Here is a 14,009-nt window from a genome sequence, read left to right as displayed (position 1 = left end):
CAATTGTTCTTTTTAGGTAAACTTAATCCAAAATGAAGCACTGTTTCATTTGCACACCAATCTGTGATTTGTAAAGTCACACTGTGTTTAAACCTCACCTAGTGATCCGTTCATGTGGTGTGGCTCCATGGCTCCCATAGCTCCCATTGGCCCGTCAGGCCCAGGTCCCATAGGGAACTGGCAAAAGGATGCAGAACAATATGTAAATGATCACGATCTTTTCAGGTCAGGATGAAGCGGAGATTATTTAATATATTCTTCTTGGTTTATTTCCAGTCTATTCTTATTCAGCACAATGTGGCAGCATTATGTTTTCCTAATGCTGAGCTGTACTGGTGCCCAGTGATGTGGTTGTAAGCCCGATCTGAGCTGGATTAATTTTTGCAGGCAAGGTTGTGTCATTTGAATCATTAGGCTCATATCCACTATTTTAACCCAGAATAAATCTGCAAAGTCTGACACTGTTACAAGCCTGAAAAGCTGAAAGCCATTAAATAACCTTAAAGAACTTTTTGCTGAACTAAATGAACTTTAATCACGTGTGAGACTCACATTGGGTCTGTTGCCTCCCGGTCCAATAGGATTCATCATTGTATAGATGTTTTCACTGGAGTTGGTTGAATCTAAGAAAAAAACAGAACAAAAACTTCAGTTATAAGACATAAGACAGATGATGTCAAACAGAGGTGAAAAATGGGAAAAAAGAAAAGAAAAAGAAAACAGTCTATTGATAGTGCTGGAGGTTGGAGAGGGGACACATTCATGCTTGTTTAGTGAAGGGAAAAATGGAAGAGATGTCTGTTTTTAAGACAAGTGTTAGTGCTGGGGACATAGTTAGGTGACGCACCACCTGGGCTGGGCATGATGGGAGTTCCAGGTGGACCGCCTCCGCCTGGAGGACCCTGGGGAGCAATCAGTAATAAAAGTCAAAACGGCACTCATCAGAACCTCTTCATCGGAACAATAAAATCATAATTTCATCTTAGAAAGCTGCACTAGTTTTGATAGATTTGAACTCACCACATAGTTTCCTGGAGATGAGGAGGAGTACGCTATCTGCAGGGGGAAAAAGGAAACAGATAATCAGATCTAAGGGTCAGAGGATACATAACATGGGGGAAAAAAGAAAATAAAAGGATCATTTTACAATCTAACAAAATCTAACACAACAGTCCTGCAATAAATATTACTTTTGTGGCGCTTATAAATGTTCAGTCTGGGTCAGGAAAGTTTTGTTTCAACTCAATTTTAAGTTCTTCGGGACAGAGTTTGTACTTTGGTCTAGTAAATATCCCTTTAAATGTACTTCAAGGAAACTGCCCTGGAAAAGACGCTCAATGGGCCCCAAGTACCCCTCGTGAATACTGACTCAACCAAAGCTGCATATTTTCAGCATAAAGTTTGAATTTTGCTGGTCGGTTCTACAGGATTGCACCACACTGAAGGTTGTTTCCCTTTCTTTGTCCATCACCTATATGTGGTGATGTGTAAAGGTCAAGAAACAAAGGTTTCTGACTCACAGAGTTAGCATTAGGTCCTGGCCAAGGCCCTCTTCCTCCAGGACCCCTGAGAGAAAAAAAAGAAGGAAAAGAATGAGTGGAAGAGAAAAAAATGACAAAAGGGGGAAGACGAAAACGGTGTGAAGAGAAAAGAAATATAAATGACTCATAACTTGCTTTCAGACTACACTGGATATATGAAGTGTTTTAACGTACATGTTCATTCCTGGCATGGGACCGCCCATGGAGTTTGGAGGAGGCCTCATGCCTCCATAATTCTGCAAGACAAGACATGGAAAACACGGTAAGAACATACCAAGAGAAGTTAGTTTTAATTTCCTTGTTTTCTTTGATTTTGGTGATTCCAGTTATTAAACATTTGTGGACTTCCTAGTGATATATATCCACAGACAAATAATCAATCAAACAACAAAACAAGGCTGGAGTGTGCTGGTGAGAGCACTGAAGAACCTACAGTTAAAGAAAAATACAGTTTTAACCTGTAAAAGCAAACAAATCTACTTAGACAATAATGTATACTCCATAAAAATATAATGTGATTAATGTGATGGCAGTTTAGTTACATGAAAAAATCACTAGATTAATATACTTATGCGCATTATTGTTATATAGATAAAATATAAACCCATAACAGTGACAGCAATATACCTGCTGATACTTTTAAAGTGTTTAATCTTCACCAAATTCTAACTGATGTTCAATAATAAATGTATTGAGCATGTACACGAGGTTACACAAGGGTTTGGCATACCTGTGGGCCCATGGCCATTCCTCGAGGAGGGTTCATTCTCATTGGTCCACCCATGTTAGGATGTCCTAGAGGAACCAAAAAAAAAAAAAGGAGTCACGCACCGACTGTAACACACAACACTCTCGTGCTCATGTAAATCCACATATGGCTCGTCTCTTAAAGTCAGGAATTAAGACATGCCACAGACAATACTCCATCCTAATCCCATTAGTTGAAACCCTGTGGTCCCTGAAACTGTAATCTGCAGCTAAAATCACCACAGACCCCTTCCTGAGCCAGACACACCCACCAGTATTCAGTCCACAAAGGAAAGAAGAAATAACCACTTAAGTTTAAAATCATACATCAATCTAATTGGACAACAATCAAAACTTTGTTGACTGGAGTCTGGTGCTTAAATTACTTGTTTATCAATTGATCACTACCTTTTGTGAAGAAACATTTTCTGACATTTTAAAAGATTAAAAAAGAAAAAAATTACTCCATAGACTCATCGATAATGAAAATGATGACTAGTTACAGCCCTCATAGAGTCATCATGTATTACACACCTTTTATCTACTGTACAAATTAAACGTTTCTCATTATATGGTGCCCTAACTCAGGCCCGTGACTGCGACATCTGTCCCAGCTGTACCTTGCGGTCTTGTCGGGTCCAAACTGTTTGGCAGGAGAGGCTGAGATCCAGGGATTCCCCCAGGAGGCTGAGATAAGATCAGACAAGTAAACTGATTAGAATACTGGCATATTCTTGGCAACACAGATACAGATTTGTCAGAATGAAAATGAAAGTGAGTAAGCTATGTCAAAAATCAGTTCAGTACCTGATTTGGCATTCGGAGTGAAGGGCGCGGCCCACCTGGATACCGCGGTGACATGAAAGGCTGAAAAGACAAATTGAGGAGAGAGAGGGGAAAAAAAGGGGGTGGTTGAGGGTGGGGAATGTGGGGGAAAGAGGGACAGAGAGAAAACGACATTTTCATTATTGATAAATCCAAGAGCACTCAGACAGGGGTAGCACTGAGGACACACAGATGAACACAGTGTGGTGGGAGAATGGAGGATGAAGGATCACAAATTCATCACATCGGCCTGAAAACATAAAAAATACACCTAAGCGAGAATCTGTGTTTTGTGATTTTTAACCGTGCCTCCTCACACACACAACACGCACTCAAAGCATGGATTTGAGTGTGTGCAGGTCAGTGTGGTGTGTGTGTGTGTGTAAAGACAACGCTCACACAGGTCCCTGCCTGCTGTCACTGTGGTGTAAGCTGATTCGGCCTGTGGTCTGCCCGGCGTAGTCAGAGACACCTCAGGCCAACAACACCGTTCAAAAACCTTAGAGGAAGCATGTCCACACTCTCTCGCACACAAGACTGAAACCAGAAACCACAAGAATGAAGAGCCGTGCGGCCGCAGTTAATGGGCAAAGGCTAGCTTTACCTCCACAGTGGCATCTGTAGCTACTGTTCTGAATAAGTGTTGAAACAGATGCTGACTGAGGATGAAAGTTTTTTTTTTTAAAGGCCTGAATACCCTGAATATGCTTTTATAAAGCTGGCAACTACAGAAACCCAAAACTCTAACTGTCCTAGATGTGTGTTATAAATGTGTACACATGCGTGCCCATGTGTTTTTGTACATATATGTGCGGTGTCCATAGTGCCTGTCCCCTTTTTTATTTATAAGGTGCTAGAACAAGTAAGCAGAGGAGAGGGGAGCGTGCTGTGTGTGTGTGTTAAGAGTGGAGGAGCAGATAAGTGTGCAACCCCCCACAAGCTGCTCCGGGGGAGGGGCAAGGAGTGAATTATTCATCCCACACAGGGACAGCCGATTCTGGGCCTTGAAGAGGAGCAGGCCCTGCCGCCTCTGGATGCTCCGCTTTTATAACAGAGCAGGCAACTGGAGGGGCTGACATCTACGGGGAGTTAAAACTAGAACTAACGGGGCTTGAGGGTAGGAGGAGAAGAAAGTGTGCGAGTAGTGAATGGAAAGAAAAAGAGTTTGTGTGTGGGCGAGGGGGGGCGGATTTAGAGGGAATGAAAGAGATAGGGGTGTTTGAGAGAAAGTGTTTGCATCTTACCTGGCCATGGGGTCCCATCATGGGGTTGCTGGGGTTGTGTGGGGGGGGCTGTGCGTGGGGGGACTGCTGAGAGCCGGGTGGTCCCTTTAAGAAAGAAGAGCGATATCAGAGAGGGGATGGGCCAAAAAGGGGGGTTTACACCTGAAGGTATTACCCGATCAAAATTATAAGAAAGAGGAGGACGAGAGTGGGGAGTAAGTGGGGAGTATTTAGGCTGAAGAGGAAGAAGAGGAGCGGGAGGGTGGAAAAAAACTGAACACTTTGGGCAAACTCTTTAAAATATGTAGTTAAATAATGCACCCTTTCACATGAAACACAGACAATAAAAGCCTTGGCCCAACAAGAAAACAGTTTTCATTTGCCTTGAAGTCCAAACAAGCGGACAAAAACCAGTGTCAAGCATAAAAATCTTCCAGGATGGCCGTAACGTGTGGCTACACTAGAAGAGATGATCCTCAGGACCCTTGAGTCAGAGGATTACACAGTTTTCCTCTTAACCACATGGGGGCAGTGTTGCCAAAGGCTCACTGCAACAGGACAGGCAGCAGCAGGACAGGCACCAGTGGCAGCTTCAACACCAGAAAGATGATACTGACAAAAAAAAAAAAGTAAAAGTTGGAAGTTTTTTCCTGCTTATTGTAAGATCGCAAAGAGACGAGCTTCTCCACACACTGCCGTGTTATTGCTGACATTTCACCCCCAGACAAGAGGTTAACGACCCCTAATAAATAACTAATTATGCCACAGTCTCTCTTCCGCTCTATCACTCTGTCATTGTCTTCATCTCTCCGCTTTTCCCCCCTTTTTCCACTTGTCTGAAGAAAACAAAAGCTGGTCGATTTACAAACAGCAAATGGAATTTTCCATGTATCCCCTCCCAGGCATCCAGAAACACACAAACACAACACACAAACACAACACATATGGATTACCTCAGTGAGACTGGGGGTATATGCACCTATAGTAAGCCAGTCAAAGCATGCTTTTGGGTCTGGAGGCACAAACTATAGTAAGATTTGTCCATTTACCTCAACAGGCTTCAATAAAAAAAAAAAAACACCTGTGTTGTGCCATTACAGGCGTAACTGTAAAATAATATAACGTTGGGATAAAAAATCCAAGCATCTGCGTCTTGTCAGGATTCTGAAATGGCAACAGTCACAAACATATAAACACTAACGACGTAAGTGGGGGTGAGTATTGAAATCATGTGTTTTTCTAGCTCTATCGAAACTTCCCTGTACTGGAACCTAGATCCAAATATCTAGTTAGACTTGTATCTTGATCACAAATTCACTGTAGGGCAGCAACTAACATTTATTTTCATTATTGATCAATCTGCCAATTTGTTTCACAGTTAATAGTTTTGCTAATAAAACGCGAGAAAATAGTGAAAATCAGCCCAAGATGATCTATTTAATTAGCTCGTTTTGTCCGACCAACAGTCCAAAACCTAAAGATGTTCAGTTTACTATCCCACATGACAACGATTAGCTTCAAATCCCGATATTTTAAAAGCTGCAAACATCTGTACAAGTTTTTGTACAGCATCTTGTGTTTTTGACATTTAACATTTGAACACATGGACTTATTTTATTAAACAAAAAAGAGTTTTGCATATTTCTCAAAGTCAAGTATCGTTAAGGTGTCAGGACTGAAACGCTGTATCACAACAGCTGTAGTGTCGAAAATATTCTAATGACACCCAGCCCTAACTATGAGCATGAACCGTATCTGCAGAGAACAACCAAAGATTTCCATTACAATAAGGTCCCTTGAACACAACACGTACAAACACACACACACACACAAGCACTCGCCCAATCTCACTCCCCCACCAATGTTATAAATAGCACTTCCATGTGTCTCTCCTCACCCTTTCTCCCCCCACCCTTTCCCTTGCTTATTCACAGTCGTACTCTCACTAGTACCCCACCACCACCACCAGCCCTCTCAGCACATTGCCTCACTCTCATCAAGCAAACAATGGAGTGGTAGGTAGCCACAGAAACAAACACTGGGCACTGATCTTTCACATTTTCCCCGCTCTTCTTCTTCCCCCTCCTCTCACCCCTCTTCATCTCTCTCCATCCTTCCCTCTCTCTATCGTGTCACTCGCTTTTTCTCTCCCACTCTTCTCCACCACCTTATCGTGCCTCCTGCCAAATGCCAGTGCTGTCCATCACAGCACTGCCTCACGGAGAATATGCGTGTGTGTTTTTGTTAGCCAATGTGTGCACGTATGCCTGCATGTGTTTGTATATGTATCTAAGTGTGTGCTTGTTTCATTCTCTGCGCTCTTCAGACAGCCATTTCCCACACTAAAACCTTTCCCTTCACAGAGCCGGGACAGGTCAGAGACAGAGACGGGGATGGAGATGGAGGAGTGGAGAGAGAGAGAGAGGATGAACACGGGATGGTTGAATCACGAATCGGCTGAACTGCAACCCAGAGAGGGCAAAGCCACAGATGAGTGAACGGTGTGAGCTTCAGAGACTGTGGTGGGTGCAAATACCCAGAGTGGAATTAACGGTGTTTGGAAAAATGTGGGGAAAAACAAGTTTGATAGCTGGAGACCCAAACTGTAACTGTGGTGTCATCTGATCAGACTACAGGATTTAATTAGTAGAGCCCGACTGACATTGGATTTTTGAGACCAATTTTTATACTTGACAATAATTAGGACCTCATAACAATACATCAGCCAATAACAAACATTTTGTGATAAAGATATTTCTGACTAACTGTACAGCTGTTTTTGCGGGTAAAAGAAAATGCATTACCCCTTGCGTGTTTTAATTCCAGAATTAAGTGGATATCTGTAGGTGGGCAAATTACAAATGCCGTGGTCTTCCTCAAAGTTCCTCTTAAAACATGATTGAATTTAAAAATATATAGCATTTTGAGTTTTGAGAAACCAGACTGATGAATGGTAGAGAGTCAGAAATACAGATACCGAAAAGGGGTGGGTTTGAAGGAGATGGAGAGGTGGAGGACAGAACAGGACAGTCACAGAGGGGGTGGGTCATACCTGGAAGAAGCCTGGGGGCATGGGACCACCTGGCATGGCGTCGTTGGGGGGCATGTTGCCCATCACGGGGCTGGGCGCTGCCGCTGCGCTCTGAAACACACAAAAGCAATGATTAAAAGTGGCGTTCTGTGTTTTTGTGCTCTACAGTAATATTTATATACACGATGCACTGGCCACCAAATTACTACAGGGGGCAGTGCCTGCACCTGCAATCACAGCACATTCCCACCCCCTCCCATCTAAACTTTAATGGTTAATTCAGAAAAGTGTCTTCCATTACAACCTTTAAACTGTTCCCTCATCTCTGGGATAGAGAGAGAGAGGAGAGGAGAACGGCATTAGCCACCTCATCTCTTTCTGCGGACTAGGACAGAAGTGAAGAGGAAGGGTTCAAGGAGAAATACCACCAAATTATTATTCCTACGTTCCTTTCTCCTGCAAAGAGCTGAGCTGCAAAGAGAGCAGACTGCACCCATCGTGTGATGTGTGCTGTCACACAGATGACTGTATACCGAAGAGTGTTTTACCATCCTGTGCTGAGCTGTTCCTTTTAGGTTGCAGCTAGTAAGTGCACACTGTGTAAGGCAATGGATGATATGATGATTATCTGTATGCATTTTTACATCTTGGTTTACTTCACAAAGACCACAGTGTTGTGCCTGGTTTAATTATCTGACAATTGCTGATGAGAAAAAAAAAGTTTACCCTCTTAGTTGTCTATATTTCCAGTGTTCTTCCCATATGCAAATCAGCACAACAGTGACACCTTGCATTGACTGAGGCAGTATGGTAATCACTGGCTGATTTGAAAGATACCATATACACTGGAGTTGCCGGTATATTAAGCACAGCTGGATACATCCAAATACAACAGAATGCAAATACAAAACTTTGTGAAGCTTCTACATTTTCTTTTTTTGTTCACAGTGTCAGAGGCGTTTTTTTTTAACAAAATATTATTTATTCACCTTGAAATTTACAAAACTACAGTCTTTTTCTCTGCTATTGCTGGTTTTAAAAGGTATATTTAGATGAAAGAATTTTATATAATTAATGGTTTGAACCTGACTGTAGGGAGAGAAACACATTTTCTTGATCAATACTGGCTATATTTGAATAAAACCTGCTTTAGAACAAAGAGGTTAAAATACTCTAGAAACTCATCAGTTACAATTAATTGTCTTTAGGATTTAAGAAGTATTTACACTACTCAAAAATAGTCACAAGTCATCAGCAAATAAGTTAAGTTGTACTGTTTATTAATCTTCAGATGCTGTTTTAAAAAAGCTAGGGAACAAAAAATATTTGAAACCAACTGACACATAACTCTTAGTTCTTTTGCCTGTAAAAAAAAGGCCTGTTTAATGTTTATTTCTTCACTTTGGCTCACATACAACTAACCAATTACTGTCTTAATTCATTAAACTGTCAAAGTAAACAAAATGTTCTATCTCATGTGTTAAAAAGTACATCCTAAATCCTTTGAGAAAAATATTTTACTATAAACTTACAATACACAACAGTACCATTGTTAGATACCAAAATATTAAATTTACACAAAGTGTATGGATGTTGTTTAAAGATGTTTAAAAGCAAAAAAACAAAGCGCGTAACACTTAAACCTGATGAGAGCAGCTGCCTAACTACACTAATCATATTACCCCATGTAACAACAGCACCACCGTTTCCAATCTCCTTTACGTCAGTCAAACAATCTAAGAGAATAAAACTAGAATCTAGGATAGAAGAGGGGGGAGAATGATTCAGCCCAGGAGTTAAATATGATATAACTGTATTCTTGTCAACACACATAGATGGAGACGCATGTTCAGAGTGCTTACATAAGCACGGCGGAACAAACACACACATGCACGCAAGCACACGACCGAGCAAACATACACACACAGACCCACAAAGAGTTGCATCACAGGCTCATAAAGTGCAGCCCTTCAGTACAGAGAGGCAGACAGGGGAGAACCACAGGCTACAGGACCAGAACAGAGAGGGGGTTTAAGACCCAGGGGAGGGAGCCGCTCTCACAAACACGCACATACACACTCTCACGCATCCACCGTTCCACCAGCACACACACACACACACACACAAACCAGACAAACGCACTACATCCATGTGACACATACTGTATGCTTGGACAAGAACGCATACTACCAATTACACGCATGTACACAAATACACTCGGTGTGTCCTTCTCCTGACTATCTGAAACCAACACACATAAAAACTAATAAAAAAAAAAATCACACACTTACACAATGACACACACACACACACACACACCTCCCCCCATCTTTATGCTAATTCTGCTAGTGAACATGAGCAGGCCACTGAGTCCCTGGGGAAGTAGCAGGGTCGGCTGCCTCTTTCTCTCCTTCTCCATCCTCCCCTCCCTCTCATCCATCTCCCTCACTCTCTTCTTCTGCACACTTTTCTCTCCATCTTTTCTCCTCTCTGTGACCCCCTCCCTCACTTATTTTCCCCAGCACTGGTGCGTGCACACACACACACACACACACACACACACACACACACACACACACACACACACATACACACACACACACACCTTCCCTGTGCCCCAACCCCTGTACTATTCCTCCCCATCACAACCTCTCCTCCCCTCAGCCTCCCCCAGTAGGGTGTCAGCAGCTTGCAGAAGCTGTTGCTATGGAGACAGGTCCTATCTGCACTCTGTCCCCCTGGCATCCCCCGCTCCAGGAGCTCAGAAAGAGAGTTGAGCGAGAGAGCGAAAGAGAGCGAGAGAGAGAGAGAGAATAAGAAGATGCAGGAAAGAGAGAGCGAGAGAGAGAAGGCACAAGAGTGAGATAGAGGAAAGAGTGAGTTAGAAGATACAAGAGTGAGGCAGAGGAGAAGAAAAAGATGACGGGGGAGAGAAAAAACAAAGAAGATAATGTTACAAGGAGGGAGATTCTGTTCACAATCAATCACTTGGTCACGTTATTGTTCGAGACTATTAATGACCAACAACATGCTCGTGAATTCTCCAGTTTGCTGATTGAAATTGAATGCAAACTAAAAGCACACAGAGAGTGCAGTTGCCACCAGCAAAGCGTGAGGTAGATTTAGTATGCAGTCGGTCTTTATTAAAACCATCTGGCCTGGGGAAATACAAAAGGATCCAACAGTGCTTTTATAGTTTTTGTAGTGGCACAGTACTGCCTATATCTACCTTTCAATTTCAACTCCAGGCTCAGAAGTGAGAGACTGTCAGAAAACCTTGTGACAGGACTGTCTCCTTGAGTCAGAATAACTTGATTCACCGGGAAAGTAAATCTACAGGAATTTGTTTTGTTGATATTGGTGCATGTAAACAATGACTGCTAATGCAGACAGAACATGCAGGCAATGAGAACCAAAAAAAAAAAAAGAGTGTACCTTTATGCAAAGAAACAAGCCGAGGAAGACAGCACAATCCAGAGACATTAACGCTGCACTAATTAGTTGATATAATGAACACAGAGTTTTGTAGTTGAGTTGAATTATTCATTTTCAGGCTGAACGTATGGAAAAGTCTGTCAATGAAGGAGTGTGCAAAGGAAGCGCTGGGTGGCAGCACAACTTGAAAAGGGCTTTAATGCCTGACATGCGGCAGAAAAGAGAAGAATAAGTTTCTTTCATTGAGGCTGGCTGAAAGTTCAACAAAACCCACGGGACACATTTTCAAATGTCTGGGAATATTTACACTGTTTAAACTGTAAACCATATTTTAATGGCCTTCCTCGACAGAGCTGCACAAAATGTGGCGTCAAAGTATCCCAGAACCACGTCTGCACAAAAATGATATTAGGTACGTTTTTATGTTACCATCAATAATACAGTATCTGGACTACTGGCCTGAGCTGTAGCTCATCGGTGTGGCTTCGGGAGCTCTGGATGGAGAACTATTAACCTGAGCATTCTTTTTTAAAAACAGCGTAATATAACATTGTCAGTCTCAGATATTTAAGGATCTAGACAATGGTTCACTCTGTAAAGAAAAACTACACCAACTATGTGCTGAAAAAAAAAAAAAAAACTCCCACTGCTCAAAATAAATTGGCTCTGTGTACATGAACTATGATTTTCTTTGCTATAATATAAATAATTGGGAAGAGAAGAATCCATCATTATTATATATTTTTAAGATAAAATAACAAAAGCTGCTGTCACTCTCACCTCTATACATGGAGGTCAAAGCAGCTGTAGTTAAAAAATATATATACATAAATGTTTTAATCACATTGGTGTTATGTTCTCCCTTTTTGCTTTTCTAAATAAAGCAGAATTGGAAGATTTTATCCACATGTTCCTCTCTTTCTAATGACAAATTAATTTCGCACCCTGGTGGCCTAGTGGTCTAAAACTCAGAAGATGTAACCACATAATCTGAATTTGGATAAAGACCTTTGTTGCGTGTCATGCCTCGTTCTCTCCTCATGTTTCCTGTTTATCTTCCTGCTGCGCACTTTAAAACAAAGGCAAAAATGAGCGTCCCAGTGGAGTGGTCAATTAGACAACAGCCTCGTATTCAGCCTGAATGCAGCGGTACAAAGTTCAGCAAATAAAACTTTTCCATATTCCCTGGAGCTGCAATGACTGCAGCACTAAAATCACCAGAAACAATGTAGTTGAATATATTACCGTCATATCTTTACACAGCGGCAGGGATCAGTTGGCTGCAAGCTCTTATGATGAGGTAATTTTACTGAAGCTACTTCCTCCATGGGGTTATCTGGTTTTGGTCTGTGGGAAGCCGGTTTAGATCTCACTTCAGGCTAAAAAGCTGCAGACATGCAACATAAAGCTACAACCTTTGATTCCTATGGTAAACATTCACGCAGCCCAGAGTACTGTCTAATAAACCTCATCCACCCCTCTCTGTGGCACCACGATGGCGTCTTTGTGGTAAAATATTTTAAACCCGCTGACGTCTCAATCTACAGTTGTGGCTCCCTGTGAGGACGCCCTGTTGCGCTTGCTCTTCCTCCTCAGAACAAGCCCACGATGCTGATGAATAATCTATCAGAGAACAAAAGACTAATGATCTGATTGGCTAGTACAGTACAGTATGTAGATGGGCTATACAGAAAAGCATTGATCCCTCCCTCTCCATTTTCCTCTTCCTCCCTCTCACCCATAGGACCTACCGGACAGATCAATAGTGCTCAACACATTATTGACCTCTGCCTGGTACCTTTCACAGGGATAAAGACAGAGACATAAACACTGGATGGAGAGAAGGGAGAGGTTCGAAGAGACAGCGAATGTATCTGTGTGTGTGTGTCTGTATTTATGTGTGTCCCTGCCTGGAGAGGGTACTAATCTACATTCTGGTTCACACTGATATGTACCTCATCACTGTCTCCTTGACCTGCTGTCCTTAGCGCACAGAGAGAGGGAGGGAAAGAGGGAGGAGGGGGTGGGGGGTGGCGGGACATGAGGGAGTGAGGATGGAAGAGAGTGAGTGTGGAGACGAGAGGAAAAAATAGCTGACTGTGGTGATCTGGCTAATTTATCAGCCCAGTCAAAACAGTGTGTTTCGCTCTGAAGCAACAGGATACGGGTGCTACTCTCACCGTCACGTCTGACAAACAAATGCACACACACACACACACGCGCAATCTCTGAAAGCCCAGCTGGTCCTCAAAACTGGCATGACATGCACACCAAACACACACACACACACGCTTCCCCAAAAGCTGCTGCCAAGGTAGCGGTACTGAACCAGACAGGCGGACTCGTACACACACACACACAAACACACATGCACACACACGCCGGATGACAGCACTAATACATGCTGCAGACACAACATCCACTCAGCCAACACTCCAGAGAGAAGCCAGAGAGACCGAAAGACAAGAATATGAGGACAATGAGAACAACTGTGAACCGAAATACAGCTCTGACTCAAGAAGATGGATGTTTCATGTACTCACCTTACAACAAATAACAATATAATAATTTCTTGTCTGCACGTTTAAAAAAAAAAAAAAAAAACTTCCCCTTTTTTCTTTGGGGTCAGGACTTAATGAGCACCCCTTCAGCTGATTTACAGTCGGTCTATACATCACTTCATTAGAGCAGCCAGTTACAGACGCTTGAGCCTGGTTCCTTAAATTCAGGACCACTTTACAGTGACCACTGTACTACTTCAGCTTTAAATCAGGTGATATTACTCATCAGTGGAGAGTAACTCAGTAAATTTACTCCAGTACTGTACCTCAGTTTTGAGGCACATTACTTGAATCTAGGCAAACCCTAACCTCAGCCCTTTAAAAGAAAACACAGAAGCAACTGAAGAGACAGCATGTCATGAAGAAAGGAGGAGGTTCTCAGTTCTCTTTGTTGTCTCTATATAGGACAGAAAGTATACAAAGCTCAAATTGCACTGCAGGAATTGCAGGATACTTGTTTTCACCCAACAAATCTGATGGCATCTCTTTAAGACCCCCCCCAGTAAAAGCTCCAAACTTAACTCACTCAGTTTGTAAAGCAGACTTGCCATTAAAAATTTGTAGTCCTTAAACCCAATCAATGAAAAGTTCCTCCACAGCCACAGAAGATATTACACAATTGTTTTCACAGTCTACTGCTCCTATG

General features: G+C 42.3%; 1 protein-coding gene across 3 annotated transcripts in view; it reads right to left on the bottom strand.

Annotated features, from left to right (window-relative positions):
- zgc:110158 (uncharacterized protein LOC553590 homolog) overlaps nt 1–14,009 on the bottom strand; it is a 32,249-nt gene that overhangs the window by 2,705 nt on the left and 15,535 nt on the right. For 2 of the 3 annotated variants that reach the window (XM_041061127.1, XM_041061129.1), the window contains exons 5-15: nt 7,389–7,478; nt 4,358–4,441; nt 3,096–3,155; nt 2,909–2,975; nt 2,272–2,336; nt 1,716–1,777; nt 1,521–1,566; nt 1,021–1,056; nt 848–902; nt 553–623; nt 99–177 (exon numbers count right to left, since the gene is read on the bottom strand). In XM_041061127.1, coding sequence (XP_040917061.1) covers nt 99–177; nt 553–623; nt 848–902; nt 1,021–1,056; nt 1,521–1,566; nt 1,716–1,777; nt 2,272–2,336; nt 2,909–2,975; nt 3,096–3,155; nt 4,358–4,441; nt 7,389–7,478 — 715 coding nt within the window. The remainder of the gene's footprint in view (nt 1–98; nt 178–552; nt 624–847; nt 903–1,020; nt 1,057–1,520; nt 1,567–1,715; nt 1,778–2,271; nt 2,337–2,908; nt 2,976–3,095; nt 3,156–4,357; nt 4,442–7,388; nt 7,479–14,009) is intronic. The other variant, XM_041061128.1, reaches the window with a different exon arrangement.

This window comes from Toxotes jaculatrix, chromosome 17 (assembly GCF_017976425.1).
Source record: "Toxotes jaculatrix isolate fToxJac2 chromosome 17, fToxJac2.pri, whole genome shotgun sequence".
Classification (NCBI taxonomy): domain Eukaryota; kingdom Metazoa; phylum Chordata; class Actinopteri; family Toxotidae; genus Toxotes; species Toxotes jaculatrix.
The sequence above is the reverse complement of the archived record's forward strand: the minus strand, read 5'-3'. Positions and strand labels throughout refer to the sequence as shown.